Raw genomic sequence first — 16,696 nt, forward strand, 5'->3', positions numbered from 1 at the left:
CGGCTGTATGTTATAAACTTCTGTGAAGCCCTTGAGGGTTCAAAGTTCTCACCACATATCTAGATAAGTTCCTTGGGGGGTCTAGTTTCCAAAATGGTGTCATTTGTGGGAGGTTTCCACTGTTTTGGTACATCAGGGGCTTTCCAAACGCGACATGGTGTCCGATCTGAATTCCAGCCAATTTTGCATTGAAAAAGTCAAACGGTGCTCCTTCCCTTCTGAGCTCTGCCATGCGCCGAAACAGTGGTTCCCCCCCACATTTCAGGTATCAGCGTACTCAGAACAAATTGCACAAGAACTTTTGCAGTCCAATTTCTCCTGTTACCCTTGGTAAAATAAAAGAAATTGGACCTGAAGTAATTTTTTTGTGTTTTTTTTTAAACATTCAAAAAATTCCTGTGAAGCACCTGAAGGTTTAATAAACTTCATTAAAATATGGTTTTGAGCACCTTGAGGGGTTGCAGTTTTTAGAATGGTGTCACTTTTGGGTATTTTCTATCATATAGACCCTTCAAAGTGACTTCAAATGTGATGTGGTCCGTAAAAATAAAATGGTGTTGCAAAAATGAGAAATCGCTGGTCAACTTTTAACCCTTATAACTTCCTAACGAAAAAAAAATTTTGGTTCCAAAATTGTGCTGATGTAAAGTAAACATATGCGAAATGTTACTTATTACGTTTTCTGTGTGCCATATCTCTGCGATTTAAAGGCATAAAAATTCAAAGTTGGAAAATTGCGAAATTCTCAAAATTTTCACCAAATTTCCATCTTTTTCACAAATAAACGCAAGTTATTTGAATGAAATTTTACCACCAACATGGAGTACAATATGTCATGAGAAAACAATGTCAGAATCACAGGGATCCATGTAAGCGTTACAGAGTTATTACCTCATAAAGGGCCAGTGGTCAGAATTGTAAAAATTGGCCCGGTCATGAACGTGCAAACCACCCTTGGGGGTTAAGGGGTTAACTGATACATTTACCTTAGTAAAATAGTAACATCAGGCTTTTAATCACCATTATTATAATACAATAATCAAGCTATTTGGATTGAACATAATATATAGATTGGAATACAACTTCAGAACACTGTAAAGCGCCGCGGAATATGTTAGCACTATATAAAAATAAAGATTATTTATTATTATTAGAACACAATGAATTGTAAAAATGCAACACACTATGCATTAAGTTGGGAAAACAGAGTTTTTAACAAAATCACTGAATAACATTTGTGCAGTCTATGAATTTGTTCTGAGAAATAGTATCACCTCCATCCGATCCTCCTTCACAGATAACCTCAAATCTGACCTAATTATTTTAAGGCTATAGAACTACCTCTCTACACTAACTTGAGTTGGTGGCAAAGCAATAACCACATGGGCAACGTCGCCATCCATTTCAGGGTGTAAATGAATTGCCTCATGCATAGTCTGTTTTAATGAATTGCTGAACTCTACTATTTCTTTGAGAGCAAGTGAAAAATTTTGCTGAAATATGGTCAGTCTGTTGGCTATGGAAGTGAAATATTTTTTCCCTGCGTCAACGCTTTCCTGCTCCTTGTCGTCCAAATACTTCTTAAAATGAAACTCCTCATCTGATGAGGCTGAAGATATGGTAGCAGTGGCAAGACCCAAGTCCTCCTGCTCTTGGCACTCCTGTAGCCCGCTCATCCTTACTACTTCAGTCAGAGCTTCTTTTCCTTTAGTAAGCTGTTGATCATCCAGCAATATTTGATGACTCGGGTCCACATAAACAGCTGCCAGAAGAATGTTATTTTCTAATAGCAGTGCCTCTCTCCGTTTCATTGAAGAAGCAATGCCACCTGCGATTAACCCCTTAACGACCAAGCCATTTTGTAGGTTAAAGACCAGGCCTTAATTTTGAAATCAGACCACTGTCACTTTATGTGGTTATAACTCTGGAACGTTTCAATGGATCCCGCTGATTCTGAGATTGTTTTTTCATGACATATTGTACTTCATGTTAGTGTTAAAATTTCTTCGATATGACTTGCGTTTATTTATGAAAAAAATGGAAATATGGCGAAAATTTTTAAAATTTTGCAATTTTCAAACTTTTAATTTTTATGCCCTTAAATCAGAGAGATATGTAAAAAAAATAGTTAATAAATAACATTTCCCGCATGTCTACTTTACATCAGCACAATTTTGGAGCCAAATTTTTTTTTCTTAGGAAGTTATAAGGGTTAGAAGTTGACCAGCAATTTCTCATTTTTCCAACAAAATTTACAAAACCATTTTTTTTTAGGGACCACCTCACATTTGAAGTGAGTTTGGGGGGTCAATATAACAGAAAATACCCAAAAGTGACACCATTCTAAAAACTGCACCCCTCAAGGTGTTCAAAACCACATTCAAGAAGTTTATTAACCATTTAGGTACTTCAAAAGAATTGAAGCAATGTGGAAGGAAAAAATAAACATTTAACTTTTTTTCCCAAAAATTTATGTTTGGACACAATTTTTTTTATTTTGTCAAGGGTATCAGGAGAAAATGAACCACAATATTTGTTGTGCAATTTCTCCTGAGTACACCGATACCTCATGTGTGGAGGAAGACCAATCTTTAGGCGCACGGTAGTGCTCAGAAGGGAAGGAGCATCATTTGAGATTTTGAATGTCAACTTGGCTGGAATCAAGAGCGGACGCCATGTCGCGTTTGGAGAGCCTCTGATGTGCCTAAACAGTGGAAACCCCCCATAAGTGACCCCATTTTGGAAACTAGACCCCCCAAGGAACTTATCTAAATGTGTGTTGAGCACTTTGAACCCCCAAGGGCTTCACAGAAGGTTATAACGTAGAACCGTGAAAATAAAAAATTCTTTTTTTTCCACAAAAATGATCTTTTTGCCCACAAATTTTTATTTTCACAAGGGTAACAGGAGAAATAGGACCCCAACAGCTGTGGTGCAATTTGTCCTGAGTACGCTGATACCCCATATGTGGGGTGGATCCACTGTTTGGGCACATGGCAGAGCTAGAAGGGAAGGACCACTGTTTTGGAATGCAGAGCCCCTGATGTGCTAAAAGAGTAGAAACCCCCCACAAATGACCCCATTTTGGAAACTAGACCCCTTATGGAACTTATCTTGATGTGTGGTGAGCACTCTGAACCCCCAAGTGCTTCACAGAAGTTTATAACGCAGAGCAGTGAAAATTAAAAAATCATTTTTTTTCCACAAAAATTATCTTTAGCCGGTTCCCGACCTGTGACACAGCGTATGCGTCATGAAAGTCGGTGCCAATCCGACCTATGACGCATACCCTGTGTCATTAATTCAAAGCCCCCCTGCGGGTCGGGTGACCGGGGTCAATGAAAGGTCACCAGACCCGCAGATACAGGGGGCTTTGTAATTCACTACAGGGGGCGTGGCTTCACCCCCACGTGGCTACAAACGCTCTGATTGGCTGTTAAAAGTGAAACAGCCAATCAGAGCGATAGTAATATTTCATCAATGAAAATTGATGAAATACTACAATCCAGCCATGGCCGATGCTGCAGTAGCATCGGACATGGCTGGAGACACCGATTCGACCCCCCCCACCGGCGATCGCCCCCCCCCCCGCAACAGAATGACAGCGGCGATCTGCCGCCGCTGTCATCATCTGCCCCCCTCCCATTCCCTCAGCTCCCCGCCAGCATCCGATAACCCCCTCACCCACTCTCACCTCCCCCGGCACCTTCTAAGTCCCCCCGTCGCTCCCGGTGTCCGGCGGGTCCGGTTCATGGGCGCCGCCATCTTAGAAAATGGCGGGCGCATGCGCTGTGCGCCCGCCCGAATCTGCCGGCTGCAGATTCCATTATTTCATTTTGATCACTCTCACAGTGATAAAAATGAAATAAAAAGTAAATGAGCCCCCCCGATTATCACCCCCATAGGTAGGCATAACTAATAAAATAAAGAAAATATTTTTATTTTTTTTTTCCATTAGGGTTAGGGTTGGAAAGAGGGTTAGGGTTGGAAAGAGGGTTAGGGTTGGAAAGAGGGTTAGGGTTGGAAAGAGGGTTACGGTTAGGGTTGGAAAGAGGGTTAGGGATAGGGTTGGAAAGAGGGATAGGGTTGGAAAGAGGGTTAGGGTTGGAAAGAGGGTTAGGGTTGGAATTAGGGTTGGAATTAGGGTTAGGGTTGGAATTAGGGTTAGAATTAGGGTTAAGGTTGGAATTAGGGTTAGAATTAGGGTTAAGGTTGGAATTAGGGTTAGGGTTAGAATTAGGGTTAGGCTTGTGGTTAGTGTTGGGGTTAGGGGTGTGTTGGGGTTAGGGTTATGGATAGGGTTGGGATTAGGGTTAGGGGTGTGTTGGGGTTAGGGTTGAAGTTAGAATTGAGGGGTTTCCACTGTTTAGGCACATCAGGGGGTCTCCAAACGCGATATGGTGCAACCATTGATTCCAGCCAATTTTGCGTTCAAAAAGTCAAACGGTGATCCCTCCCTTCCAAGCCCTGACGTGTGCCCAAACAGTGGTTTACCCCCACATATGGGGTATCAGCGTACTCAGGAAAAATTGCACAACAACTTTTGGGGACTAATTTCTCCTATTACCCTTGGGAAAATAAAAAAATTGGGGGCTAAAAAATTATTTTTGCGGAAAAAAAAAGTTTTTTTCATTTTCACGTCTCTGCATTATAAACTTCTGTGAAGCACTTGGGGGTTGAAAGTGCTCACCATACATCTACATAAGTTCCTTGGAAGGTCTAGTTTCCAAAATGGGGTCACTTGTGGGAGGTTTCCACTGTTTAGGCACATCAGGGGCTCTGCAAACGTAATGACGACCGCAGACTATTCCATCAAAGTCTGCATTTCAAAACGTCACTACTTCCCTTCCGAGCCCCGACGTGTGCCCAAACAGTGGTCCCTCCCCACATATGGGGTATCAGCGTACTCAGGACAAACTGGACAACAACTTTTGCGGTCCAATTTCTCCTGTTACCCTTGTGAAAATAAAAAATTGCGAGCTAAAAATTCATTTTTTGAGGAAAAAAAAGATTTTTTATTTTCATGGCTCTGCGTTACAATCTTCTGTGAAGCACTTCGGGGTTCAAGGTGCTCACCACACATCTAGGCAAGTTCCTTATGGGGTCTAGTTTCCAAAATGGGGTCACTTGTGGGGGGTTTCCACAGTTTAGGTACATCAAGGGCTCTGCAAATGTAACATGATGCTCGCAGACCATTCCATCAAAGTCTGCATATCAAAACGTCACTACTTCCCTTCCGAGCCCTGACGTGTGCCCATACAGTGGTCATCCCCCACATATGGGGTACCAGCGTACTCAGGACAAACTGGACAACAACTTTTGGGGTCCAATTTATCCTAGTACCCTTGTGAAAATAAAAAATTGCCAACTAAGAAAAAATTTTTTTAGGAAAAAAAAGATTTTTTTATTTTCACTGCTCTGCATTATAAACTTCTGTGAATCACCTGGGGGTTCAAAGTGCTCACTATGCATCTAGATAAGTTCCTTAGGAGGTCTAGTTTCCAAAATGGGGTCATTTGTGGGGGAGCTCCAAAGTTTAGGCACACAGGGGCTCGCCAAACACGACATGGTGTCCGCTAACGATTGGAGCTAATTTTCATTTCAAAAAGTCAAATGGCGCTCATTCCCTTCTGCGCCCTGCCGTGCACCCAAACAGTGGCACCCGCCCACATATGGGGTACCAGCGTACTCAGGACAATCTGGACAACAACTCTTGTGGTCCAATTTCTCCTATTACCCTTGTGAAAATAAAAAATAGCGTGCTAAAAAATCATTTTTGAGGAAAAAAAATTATTTTTTATTTTCACTGCTCTATGTTATAAACTTTTGTGAAGCACTTGGGGGTTCAAAGTGCTCACTACACATCTAGATAAGTTCCTTAAGGGGTCTAGTTTCCAAAATGGTATCACTTGTGGGGGAGCTCCAATGTTTAGGCACACAGGGGCTCTCCAAACGCGACATGGTGTCCGATAACGATTGGAGCTAATTTTCCATTCAAAAAATCAAATGGCGCTCCTTCCCTTCCGGGCCCTGCCGTGCACCCAAACAGTGGTTTATGACCACATATGAGGTACCGGTGTACTCAGGAGGAAATGCCCAACAAATTTTAGGATCCATTTTATCCTGTTGTCCATGTGAAAATGAAAAAACTGAGGCTAAAAGATTTTTGTGAAAAAAAAGTATTTTTTTTTTTTACGGATCAATTTGAGAAGCACCTGGGGGTTCAAAGTGATCACTATGCATCTAGATAAGTTCCTTGGGGGGTCTAGTTTCCAAAATGGGGTCACTTGTGGAGGAGCTCCAATGTTTATGCACACAGGGGCTCTCCAAACAAGACATGGCAAGCGCTAAATATTCCAGCATATTTTCCATTGAAAAAGTCAAATGGCGCTCCTTCCCTTCTGAGCCCTGCCATGCGCCCAAACAGTGGTTTATGACCACATATGAGGTATCGGTGTACTCAGGGGAAATTGCCCAACATATTTTAGGATCCATTTTATCCTGTTGCCCATGTGAAAATTAAAAAATTGATGCTGAAAGAAAATTTGTGTTGGAAAATTTAAAATGTCCATTTTTTCCTTCCACATTGCTTTTGCTGCTGTGAAACACCTGAAGGGTTAATAGTCTTCTTGAATGTGGTTTTGAGTAGCTTGAGGGGTTCAGTTTTTAGAATGGTGTCACTTTTGGGTATTTTCTGCCATATAGACCCCTCAAAGTTACTTCAAATGTGAGGTGGTCCCTAAAAAAAATGGTTTTGTAAATTTTGTTGTAAAAATGAGAAATCACTGGTCAACTTTTAACCCTTATAACTTCCTAACAAAAAAATATTTTGCTTCCAAAATTGTGCTGATGTAAAGTAGACATGTGGGAAATGTTATTTAGTAACTATTTTGTGTCACATAACTCTCTAGTTTAACAGAATAAAAATTCAAAATTTGAAAATTGCGAAATTTTCAAAATTTTCACCAAATTTCTGATTTTTTCACAAATAAACGCAAAAATTATCGACCTAAATTTACCACTAACATGAAGCCCAATATGTCATGAAAAAACAATCTCAGAATCGCTAGGATGCGTTGAAGCGTTCCTGAGTTATTACCTCATAAAGGGACACTGGTAAGAATTGCAAAAAATGGCCAGGTCATTAAGGTCAAAATAGGCTGGGTCATGAAGGGGTTAATGAGCTATAATTTTTACATATTTCAGCTGACAGAGTTATGAGCGGGCTTGATTTTTGCGGGAAGAGCTGACGTTTTTATTGGTACCATTTTCGGGCACATAACGCTTTTTGATCGCTTTCTATTCTGATTTTTCTGTTCATTTTTTGAATGAATAAAACCCAGAAATTTAGGAATGCTTTTTTTGTTCCGCATGTGGTAAAATTAGTATGGCAGCTTTATTCTTCGGGTCACTACGATCACAGCGATACCTCATTTATATCGTTTATGTTTTGGTGTTTTTTTACACAATAAAAACTTTTATAGAAAAAATATTTTTGCATCACTTTATTTTGCGAGCTATAACTTTTTTATTTTTTCACTGATGATGCTGTATGGCGGCTCGTTTTTTGCGTGACAAGATGACGTTTTCAGTGGTACCATGTTTATTTATATTCGTCTTTTTGATCGCGTGTTATTGCACTTTTTCCAAGCGGTATGATGATACTGCTTGGAAAAAGTATAATTTGCTAGTTTTTTGTGTTTTTTTTTACGGCGTTCACTGAAGGGGTTAAACTAGGGTGACACTTTTATAGATGGGATTTTTACGGACGTGGCGATACCAAACATGTGTATTTTTTTTGTTTATTTTATTTTTTTACATAAAAATGTGTAATTTTTAGGGGATTTTTTAGGGAATTTTTTATATTTTGTTTTAATAATTTTTTTTACATATTTTTTTTAAAAATGTTTTTTTTTTTACCTTGTCCCTTTATGGGACTTTCAGTTTCGCTTTGACTTTAGGTATAATACATTACAATGCTCCAGCATTGTAATGCATTATAACAATGCTGAGAGCTGCTGACACCATGCTGTGAGCATGATCTCACCAGCTCTCTGCAGGTAAATGACCCGGAGGTTGTCGTGACACCTCCGGGTCATCATGGCACAGGTCGGCCCCGCGATTTCATCGCAGGGACGCCGACCTGAGGCAGAGGGAGCCCCCTACCCTCTGCCTCCCCCTCTGAACGCTGTGATCGCAGCAGTGAGGGGGTTAACAGCCAGGGGCGGTGGGGGCTCAGCTCCTAGCTGTCAGTGCAGGAGCTCAGCCAGTGCAGCGCTGAGCTCCTACACTGATCGGGCAAGGAGAAGCTCAAATTTCAGCTTCTCTTGCTCATCTCTGCTGTTTGGTCTGTCAGATTGACCGACCAATCACAGCGCTTGGGGTGCAGGGACCGAGTGCAAGGGTCCCTGCCCCCCTTCCTATGCCTCTCAGCTGTCATAGACAGCTGTCAGCACTGAACTGAAACTGCGTGTTTACACGCAGTGACAGTTCAAAGGCAGGACGTGCAGAGTCCGTCATGGTGCTGAAAGATACCTCCTGCCATGATGGACTGTGCACGTCCATAGACATTAAGGGGTTAAACCTCCTCTTTGGGACAGGCAAAACAACAAGTTCTTCCACTTCTTTATGAAAATGCCAGGCGTTAAATCCTCAGCTTCTAACTTTTTAGTTACTGTAAATGGGTGATGAAACAATTCTTTCAGTTCAGCCACCTGTGTCCATTGACCTTCATTTAGGGTTACCTGAGTGTTGGCCATATCTACAAGGAAAAGTTTCAGCTCAAGCAATCGCTCAGTCATTAAATATGTGCTGCCCCATCGAGTGGCTTGATCCACAATCGCCTCTTTTCCAGCACGTCTCTTCAAGATGGAATCAATTTTAGGGGCTCTGTCAGCAATAGCCAATTTCCTCACTTTGCCAATCAGTTCAGAATGTCCCTCTTGCAGACTCTCTTATTGCCAGCTGCAGCGTGTGCACGACACAGCGCATATGATGAATATGAGAAAGCTTTGAAGCAGCTTCAACAAGATCATCTAACTGTAAAGAATCATTATGCTGTTGTTCTGTAGTAATATCTGTTTGTTCCTCAGTTACAGGACTGGCCTTCCCTCTCCAACATACTGAATCTGAAGTTTTCTTCTAGCTGCTGTTCACCTTCATTATTCTCATTCATCAGTTTAATTGTACTTAGGTTTGAAGCATTATCACTTACAATAGCAAGAACCTTTTCTTTTTTGAGTTCATAATCTTGCAGAATTTTTGCCACTAAGTCCTGGAGAAACTGGCTGCTGTGATGAGCTTTAGTATCTTTTACTGCCAGTGTCTTGGTAACAATGTTCTTGTTGTCCCAAAAAAAATTGAAAGACGATAGCAAAACGGTTCACTCTGACGTGTGCAGGCATCCATTTTAAGAAATATAAAGTGTCTCTTGAGAGCCTTTTTAGGGTATGTGCACACGCTGCGGATTTGGCTGCGGATCCACAGAGGATTTGGCCCTGCAGATTCCGCACAAAGAATTGACTGGTTCCAGTCTGGGATGGGAGTCATATCGCCGGCCACCGAACACCCTTTGTGACAACTCTCCACCAGAGCTACTGGTCCCCCCCCCCCAGTAAGCTGAATTTGGACTGTAAGACGGACCCCATTTGACACATTATTTTTTTTCCCCTTTTTCCTTCTGAAAATGTTGGGTGCGTCATATGGTCCGAAAAATACGAGTAACATTGACATCGTCCTTACCATTAGTGCACGGCAGTAATAAGTGACCAACAATATCTCACGGAAATTTTCCCTATACAGCCTTATAATCATGCTGCAAACTTTGCTGAAAACTATCTTACCATCCTGTCCACGGATTCCATCTGCTAGTTGACCTATGCCCCCAGTACGTAGGAATGCACCAATTTTGGCAGACCATGAAGCTTTTTGTAGAACCTTTGCCTTCTTTGTAGGTGGTTTCCCCTATTGAAACAAACAAACAAACTGAGGCTTTCTAATTTTGTTACAGAAGCACTATTGTTCATTTTGCTTCACCCTAACCTGTGTAACGATTTGTGCAGTGTAGGTGTATTAATATAGTCAGAGATTGTCGTCTTCTCCGCTTTCCAGCGCCGCTTCACTGCGCTTTTTCTGAATTATGTGACATGATCTAGACTCTCTGGATCACAGTTGGGAGTCTAGGTTTGAGCTGCATATCTTTTTTTTATAATATTAGTCTATGGTGTCTCGTTCTGACGCTCTATAGGCTTACATTGCACAATCAACTTCCAGATCACACAACGTGCAGTGCAAGCCGGCAAGTTAGAATATCAGTCACGTGACTCAGAAGACTGAAAAAGCACTGGAAACTGGAGAAGACAGCAATCAGTGAGTATATTACCACAGCTATACTACATATGCATCTACACAGTGTTCGGGAAGCACTGGAAACTGGAGAAGACAGCAATCAGTGAGTATATTACCACAGCTATACTACATATGCATCTACACAGTGTTCGGGAAGCACTGGAAACTGGAGAAGACAGCAATCAGTGAATATATTACCACACCTATACTACATATGCATCTACACAGTGTTCGGGAAGCACTGGAAACTGGAGAAGACAGCAATCAGTGAGTATATTACCACACCTATACTACATATGCATCTACACAGTGTTCGGGAAGCACTGGAAACTGGAGAAGACAGCAATCAGTGAGTATATTACCACACATACAGTTGTGGCCAAAAGTATTGACACCCCTGCAATTCTGCGAAATACTCAGTTTCTTCCTGAAAATGATTGCAAACAAATTCTTTGGTACTATTATCTTTATTTAATTTGTCTTAAATGAAAAAACACAAAAGAGAATGAAGCAAAAGCAAAACATTGATCATTTCACACAAAACAACAAAAATGGTCCAGACAAAAGTATTGGCACCCTCAGCCTAATACTTGGTTGCACAACCTTTAGCCAAAATAACTGCGACCAGCCGCTTCCGGTAACCATCAATGAGTTTCTTACAATGCTCTGCTGGAATTTTAGACCATTCTTCTTTGGCAAACTGCTCCAGGTCCCTGATATTAGAAGGGTGTTTTCTCCAAACTGCCATTTTTAGATCTCTCCACAGGTGCTCTATGGGATTCAGGTCTGGACTCATTGCTGGCCACCTTAGAAGTCTCCAGTGCTTTCTCTCAAACCATTTTCTAGTGCTTTTTGAAGTGTGTTTTGGGTCATTGTCCTGCTGGAAGACCCATGACCTCTGAGGGAGACCCAGCTTTCTCACACTGGGCCCTACATTATGCTGCAAAACAGGGTGGATAAAAATCAATGTTTTTTTTTTTTTTTTTTTTAAAAAAAAAAAATCGGATTTTTTTTTATTTAAATCGGATTTTTTTTATTTAAATCGGATTTTTTTCAATAAACTGCTTTTTGAGGAAAATATTTTACCATCCAAAGGTTCTTCCATCATGAGATAAAGCTGAGTTGTTTAACTCAGTAGAATAAAGGCTGTATATGTGTAATATTTACAATGCCATGCTCTTCCAGAGGTTTCTGTAGGATTAGTGGGCAGTTTCTCTCCTATATTATCACAGACGCTCGCTTTACTTACGCAGTTCTCAAAACTGAATTTGACTCCGCAGAGGTCCCAGCCTCTTCTTCACGGCAAAAATGTTACAACATGAACAGAGTTGAGAAAAAGACCTTAATCCTATTGTTCTACAAACCTATGAATACAGAATCAACCCCTTCAGTGCCAAGTCCAAGAAGTTAGACCATATGTTTCTGATTGTTTGGAGTGGAATAGATCTGCACAACACAAGAAGAATGTGAATCTAAGTGTGAGGAGGAAGGGCAAGCAGACAAGAAAATGAAAGTGAAACTTTGAGCACAATACTGCAGCATAGCCACAGACAGACAAGTCTGGATCTGTTTGTGTGTACGATCTGAGGTTTATTACATTCTTTCCTTATAATGGCGGCAGGCCGTAAAAGAGACCCAGTTTGGGAATATTTTAATGAAGCTCCTTCGCCTATCGGTAAGGCAGGCATGCATGCAAAATGCAAACGATGCAACAAAGAGATGCAAGGCCTGGTGGCGCGAATGAGGCAACATCATGAGAAGTGCGGTGATGAAGATGACCAAAGAAACACTTCTGAACAGGCAGGATCTTCAGGTTGGTAAACATTTTTATTGAATCCTATTTCTAAAGACTGAACTGTCATGTGTGAGATAAATTATATTTCTTATTATTACTGCATGTTACTGTCATTTGGTACAGTTATGAAGAAAAACAAATATTCCTTTTGGGGCAGGGGCAGTGATGTGTTGTGTACAATAAGCAGAAATTGTATAAACAATAAAATAACAGCATTGACTTTTTTTGTTTAGGGGAATTCATGGATTCTGGAAACTATCCACCTCCAAGATCACCATCATCCTGTTCTACAGTTTCAGAGTTATCCATCCAGGATAGTGCTTCATTAGCAGCAGCAGCATCATCATCAGACACCCACAGCCACATATCATCATCACCCAAAAGGAAGAAAAAACCTTTACCTCCTGGAACCACCATAGATAGGTTTGTGATAAGAACTAGCAGATTAGAAAAAGAGTTGATTGATGAAAAAATTGCCCAGTTTATTTATGCAACGAACTCTTCTTTCCGTCTGACTGAGAACCCACATTTCATTAATATGGTTCAGTCACTGAGACCAGGATACAGTCCACCCAGCAGAGCTGATGTTGCAGGGAAACTGCTGGATCAAGTGTATGACAGAGAAATGGAGCAATGTGCAACAGCTCTGGAGGGTAAAATTGTTAACCTAAGTATTGATGGGTGGAGTAATGTCCACAATGATCCTATTGTATGTGCTTGTATAACAACAGAAGAAGGTAAAGTCTTCCTTGCACAAACAACTGATACGTCAGGAAATGCACACACAGCAGAATACTTACAAGAAGTGGCAGTAAAAGCTATAATGACATGTGAACAAAAATTCAAATGTCTAGTACGCAGTTTGGTCACTGACAATGCTGCAAACGTATCCAAGATGAGAAGAGATTTAGAAGAGCAGGGAGGGAATACAAAGCTGCTAATAACATATGGTTGCAGTGCTCATTTGCTGCACCTCTTAGCCAAAGACTTAAGAGATCCAGAAATAAAGGCTAATGTTGTTGAAATTGCTAAATACTTCCGTAATAATCATTTTGCTGCAGCAGCTCTGAAAAGGATGGGTGGAACCAAGCTAACGCTCCCACAAGATGTTAGATGGAACTCTGTGGTGGACTGTTTTGAGCAATATATCAAAAACTGGCCTATTCTGATGACACTTTGTGAAGAAAATCGAGATAAAATAGATGGCACTGTCACGGCCAAAATCCTCAACATTGGGCTTAAGAGAAATGTTGAACATATGCTGAGCTTCCTGAAACCCATCTCTCAAGCTTTAAACAAAATACAGAAAAATAGCTGTTTTATTGCGGATGCTGTTGAAATTTGGAAGGAACTGAGTGAACACTTAAAAACAGAACTACACATGGACAGAATTAAATTACAAGCAGTAAACAAACGAATGGGACAAGCACTGACTCCAGCTCATTTTTTGGCAAATATTGTCAATATCTAATATCAGGGTCAAAACCTAAGTGCTGAGGAAGAGGAGTTAGCTATGACATGGGTATCCAGCAATCATCCATCTTTAATGCCAACTATAATAAACTTCAGAGCTAAGGGGGAACCATTCAAGAAATATATGTTTGCTGAAGATATTTTAAGGAAGGTCACACCAGTAAACTAGTGGAAGTCACTTAAGCGCTTGGATTTAGAGACTGTTCAAGTAATGATTTCACTTTTAACAGCAGTAGCTTCTTCTGCAGGCGTTGAAAGAATATTCTCTTCCTTTGGACTCATTCATTCTAAATTGAGAAATCGGTTGGGACCCAATAAAGCAGGAAAGCTTGTTTTTATTTTCCAGATTATGAATAGGAACAAAGAAGAAGATGATGATGAAGATGACGACAAGTGAGCTACAGAGGACAGCAGGGACAGTAGTATTTAAGTTTTTCATGTGTCGGCTGGGCTGACAGTCTAAGTTTCTTAAAATATATATATATTTTGTTTAGCCAAATTAGTTAACAAACATGGATGTTTGTTTAAGCAAATAACTTATGCTGTAATGTTGTTATTGTTTCAGTTGAATAAATCTATTTAAATTGTTATTAAGGTCAGGATTATTTTTCTCCTTCCTAGGTACAACAGAACAGTGGTGTCCAAATATGAATGATTAACCCATTAAACTGGGGAGAAAAAAGTAATATAAAAAGTGATTCTAAAAATCTTCATCTACTTGCATGTTAAAGTAGCAAGAACTACTTTAGGTAGAAACTTTGATTTAAATCACTGATTTAAATCAAGCCTTACTGACTAGTGATTTAAATCGTGATTTAAATCGTGATTTAAATCAGTTAGATTTAAATCAAATCCACCGTGCTGCAAAATTTGTTGGTAGTCTTCAGACTTCATAATGCCATGCACACGGTCAAGCAGTCCAGAGGCAGCAAAGCAACCCCAAAACATCAGGGAACCTCCGCCTTGTTTGACTGTAGGGATAGTGTTTTTTTCTTTGAATGCCTCTTTTTTTCTCCTGTAAACTCTATGTTGATGCCTTTGCCCAAAAAGCTCTACTTTTGTCTCATCTGACCAGAGAACATTCTTCCAAAACGTTTTATGCTTTTTCAGGTAAGTTTTGGCAAACTCCAGCCTGGCTTTTTTATGTCTCGGGGTAAGAAGTGGGGTCTTCCTGGGTCTCCTACCATACAGTCCCTTTTCATTCAGACGCCGACGGATAGTACGGGTTGACACTGTTGTACCCTAGGACTGCAGGGCAGCTTGAACTTGTTTGGATGTTAGTCGAGGTTCTATATCCAACATCCGCACAATCTTGCGTTGAAATCTCTTGTCAATTTTTCTTTTCCGTCCACATCTAGGGAGGTTAGCCACAGTGCCATGGGCTTTAAACTTCTTGATAACACTGCGAACGGTAGACACAGGAACATTCAGGTCTTTGGAGATGGACTTGTAGCCTTGAGATTGCTCATGCTTCCTCACAATTTGGTTTCTCAAGTCCTCAGACAGTTCTTTGGTCTTCTTTCTTTTCTCCATGCTCAATGTGGTACACACAAGGACACAGGACAGAGGTTGAGTCAACTTTAATCCATGTCAACTGGCTGCAAGTGTAATTTAGTTATTGCCAACACCTGTTAGGTGCCACAGGTAAGTTACAGGTGCTGTTAATTACACAAATTAGAGAAGCATCACATGATTTTTCGAACTGTGCCAATACTTTTGTCCACCCTCTTTTTTATGTTTGGTGTGGAATTATATCCAATTTGGCTTTAGGACAATTCTTTTTGTGTTTTTTCATTTAAGACAAATTAAATGAAGATAATAATACCAAAGAATTTGTGTTTGCAATCATTTTCAGGAAGAAACTGAGTACTATCTGACAGAATTGCAGGGGTGTCAATACTTTTGGCCACAACTGTATGCATCTACACAATGTTCAGGAAGCACTGGAAACTGGAGAAGACAGCAATCAGTGAGTATATTACCACACCTATACTACATATGCATCTACACAGTGTTTGGGAGTAAAAACGTGAGTGCCTCCAAGCTTTTTCTAGACAATGGGTGCATGCATAAAGCTACTACTAGAAGAATTAGTCTTTAAAAGCCCAATCTTTGTACAGCCAGGACTACAGCAGATCATGCCTTAGCAGACATCACATACACAATACATGCACCAGAAACAGAGCAGCAAAAAGGAGGAGAATACTTCCTTTATGCCGGGTCACCAATGACAAAGATTAACATCCACCTGAAGCCGGGCAAGAACACTGGCTTTCTTAGAATTGGACGAATAGCTGCGTGAACAGGAAGCGCTGCAGAATCTCTTTGTTTTGGAGAAGAAGGTATCACGTGTGCCAACTATTCCACACATTTCACAGATAGCTGAGGTTCAGAGGAAAAAAAATTGCAGTAAGTTTTTGAAATTTTTACATTTTGTTTTACGTTTTAAAATTACATGTCACAAACCGTGACAATACTTATAGCAGATACCAAAATGTGACCTGTGCATAAAGACCATGGCCATCTGGAGTTGGGAAAGCTGGTTGTGCAGGCGCCCTGCTGCTTTAAGAAATTGAAACTACAAAAAGTCAGCGGAGAACAGCTTGCACTCCGTGGACTTAATGTGGAGGAACAGGGCACAAGTGCGACCAACAAATCCAATCAACTCCATCCGGCCATGGTCTTGTGGCCAGCAGAGAACCAGGAGAGAGCAAGACATACAAGTCACTGCTCTGCTAATTGGTTGGGATCACAGTGCATTGTTGATAATATACATTAACTGGAATATCCCTTTAAAAATCCCTGCTTTTTGCTTTATTATCCGAGTTCTAATCTAAAACTTAAGACCCGCATCTCCCTATTCACGGAATCAACTGAATGGCACAATGCCACAACAGTACACTGCAAGAAGGACCAAATCCGTGTGCCACTCAATGCAAACGAAAAGAGAAGACTATAGAACTCACATGATCGTTGGACCCTGCTGATATGATATAGACAGACCATCAGTTATGAAAGGCAGGAAAACCCTTTTAACGTAGATGGGTATTGCCATCCCCAAGGTCCTATGCCAATATGTAG

The 16,696-nt window shown here is 40.7% G+C and overlaps 1 protein-coding gene across 1 annotated transcript in view; it reads right to left on the reverse strand.

The window, feature by feature from the left end:
• The window catches only part of L3MBTL2 (L3MBTL histone methyl-lysine binding protein 2), a 308,748-nt gene that overhangs the window by 241,882 nt on the left and 50,170 nt on the right, over positions 1-16,696 (reverse strand). The window contains 2 exon segments of the mRNA XM_073572982.1: positions 9,843-9,963; positions 15,864-15,997. Of these exon segments, the coding sequence (XP_073429083.1) occupies positions 9,843-9,963; positions 15,864-15,997 (255 nt within the window).

The sequence above is a fragment of the Dendrobates tinctorius genome, unplaced genomic scaffold (assembly GCF_039654945.1).
Source record: "Dendrobates tinctorius isolate UK_male_01 unplaced genomic scaffold, ASM3965494v1 ptg000033l, whole genome shotgun sequence".
Lineage (NCBI taxonomy): Eukaryota > Metazoa > Chordata > Amphibia > Anura > Dendrobatidae > Dendrobates > Dendrobates tinctorius.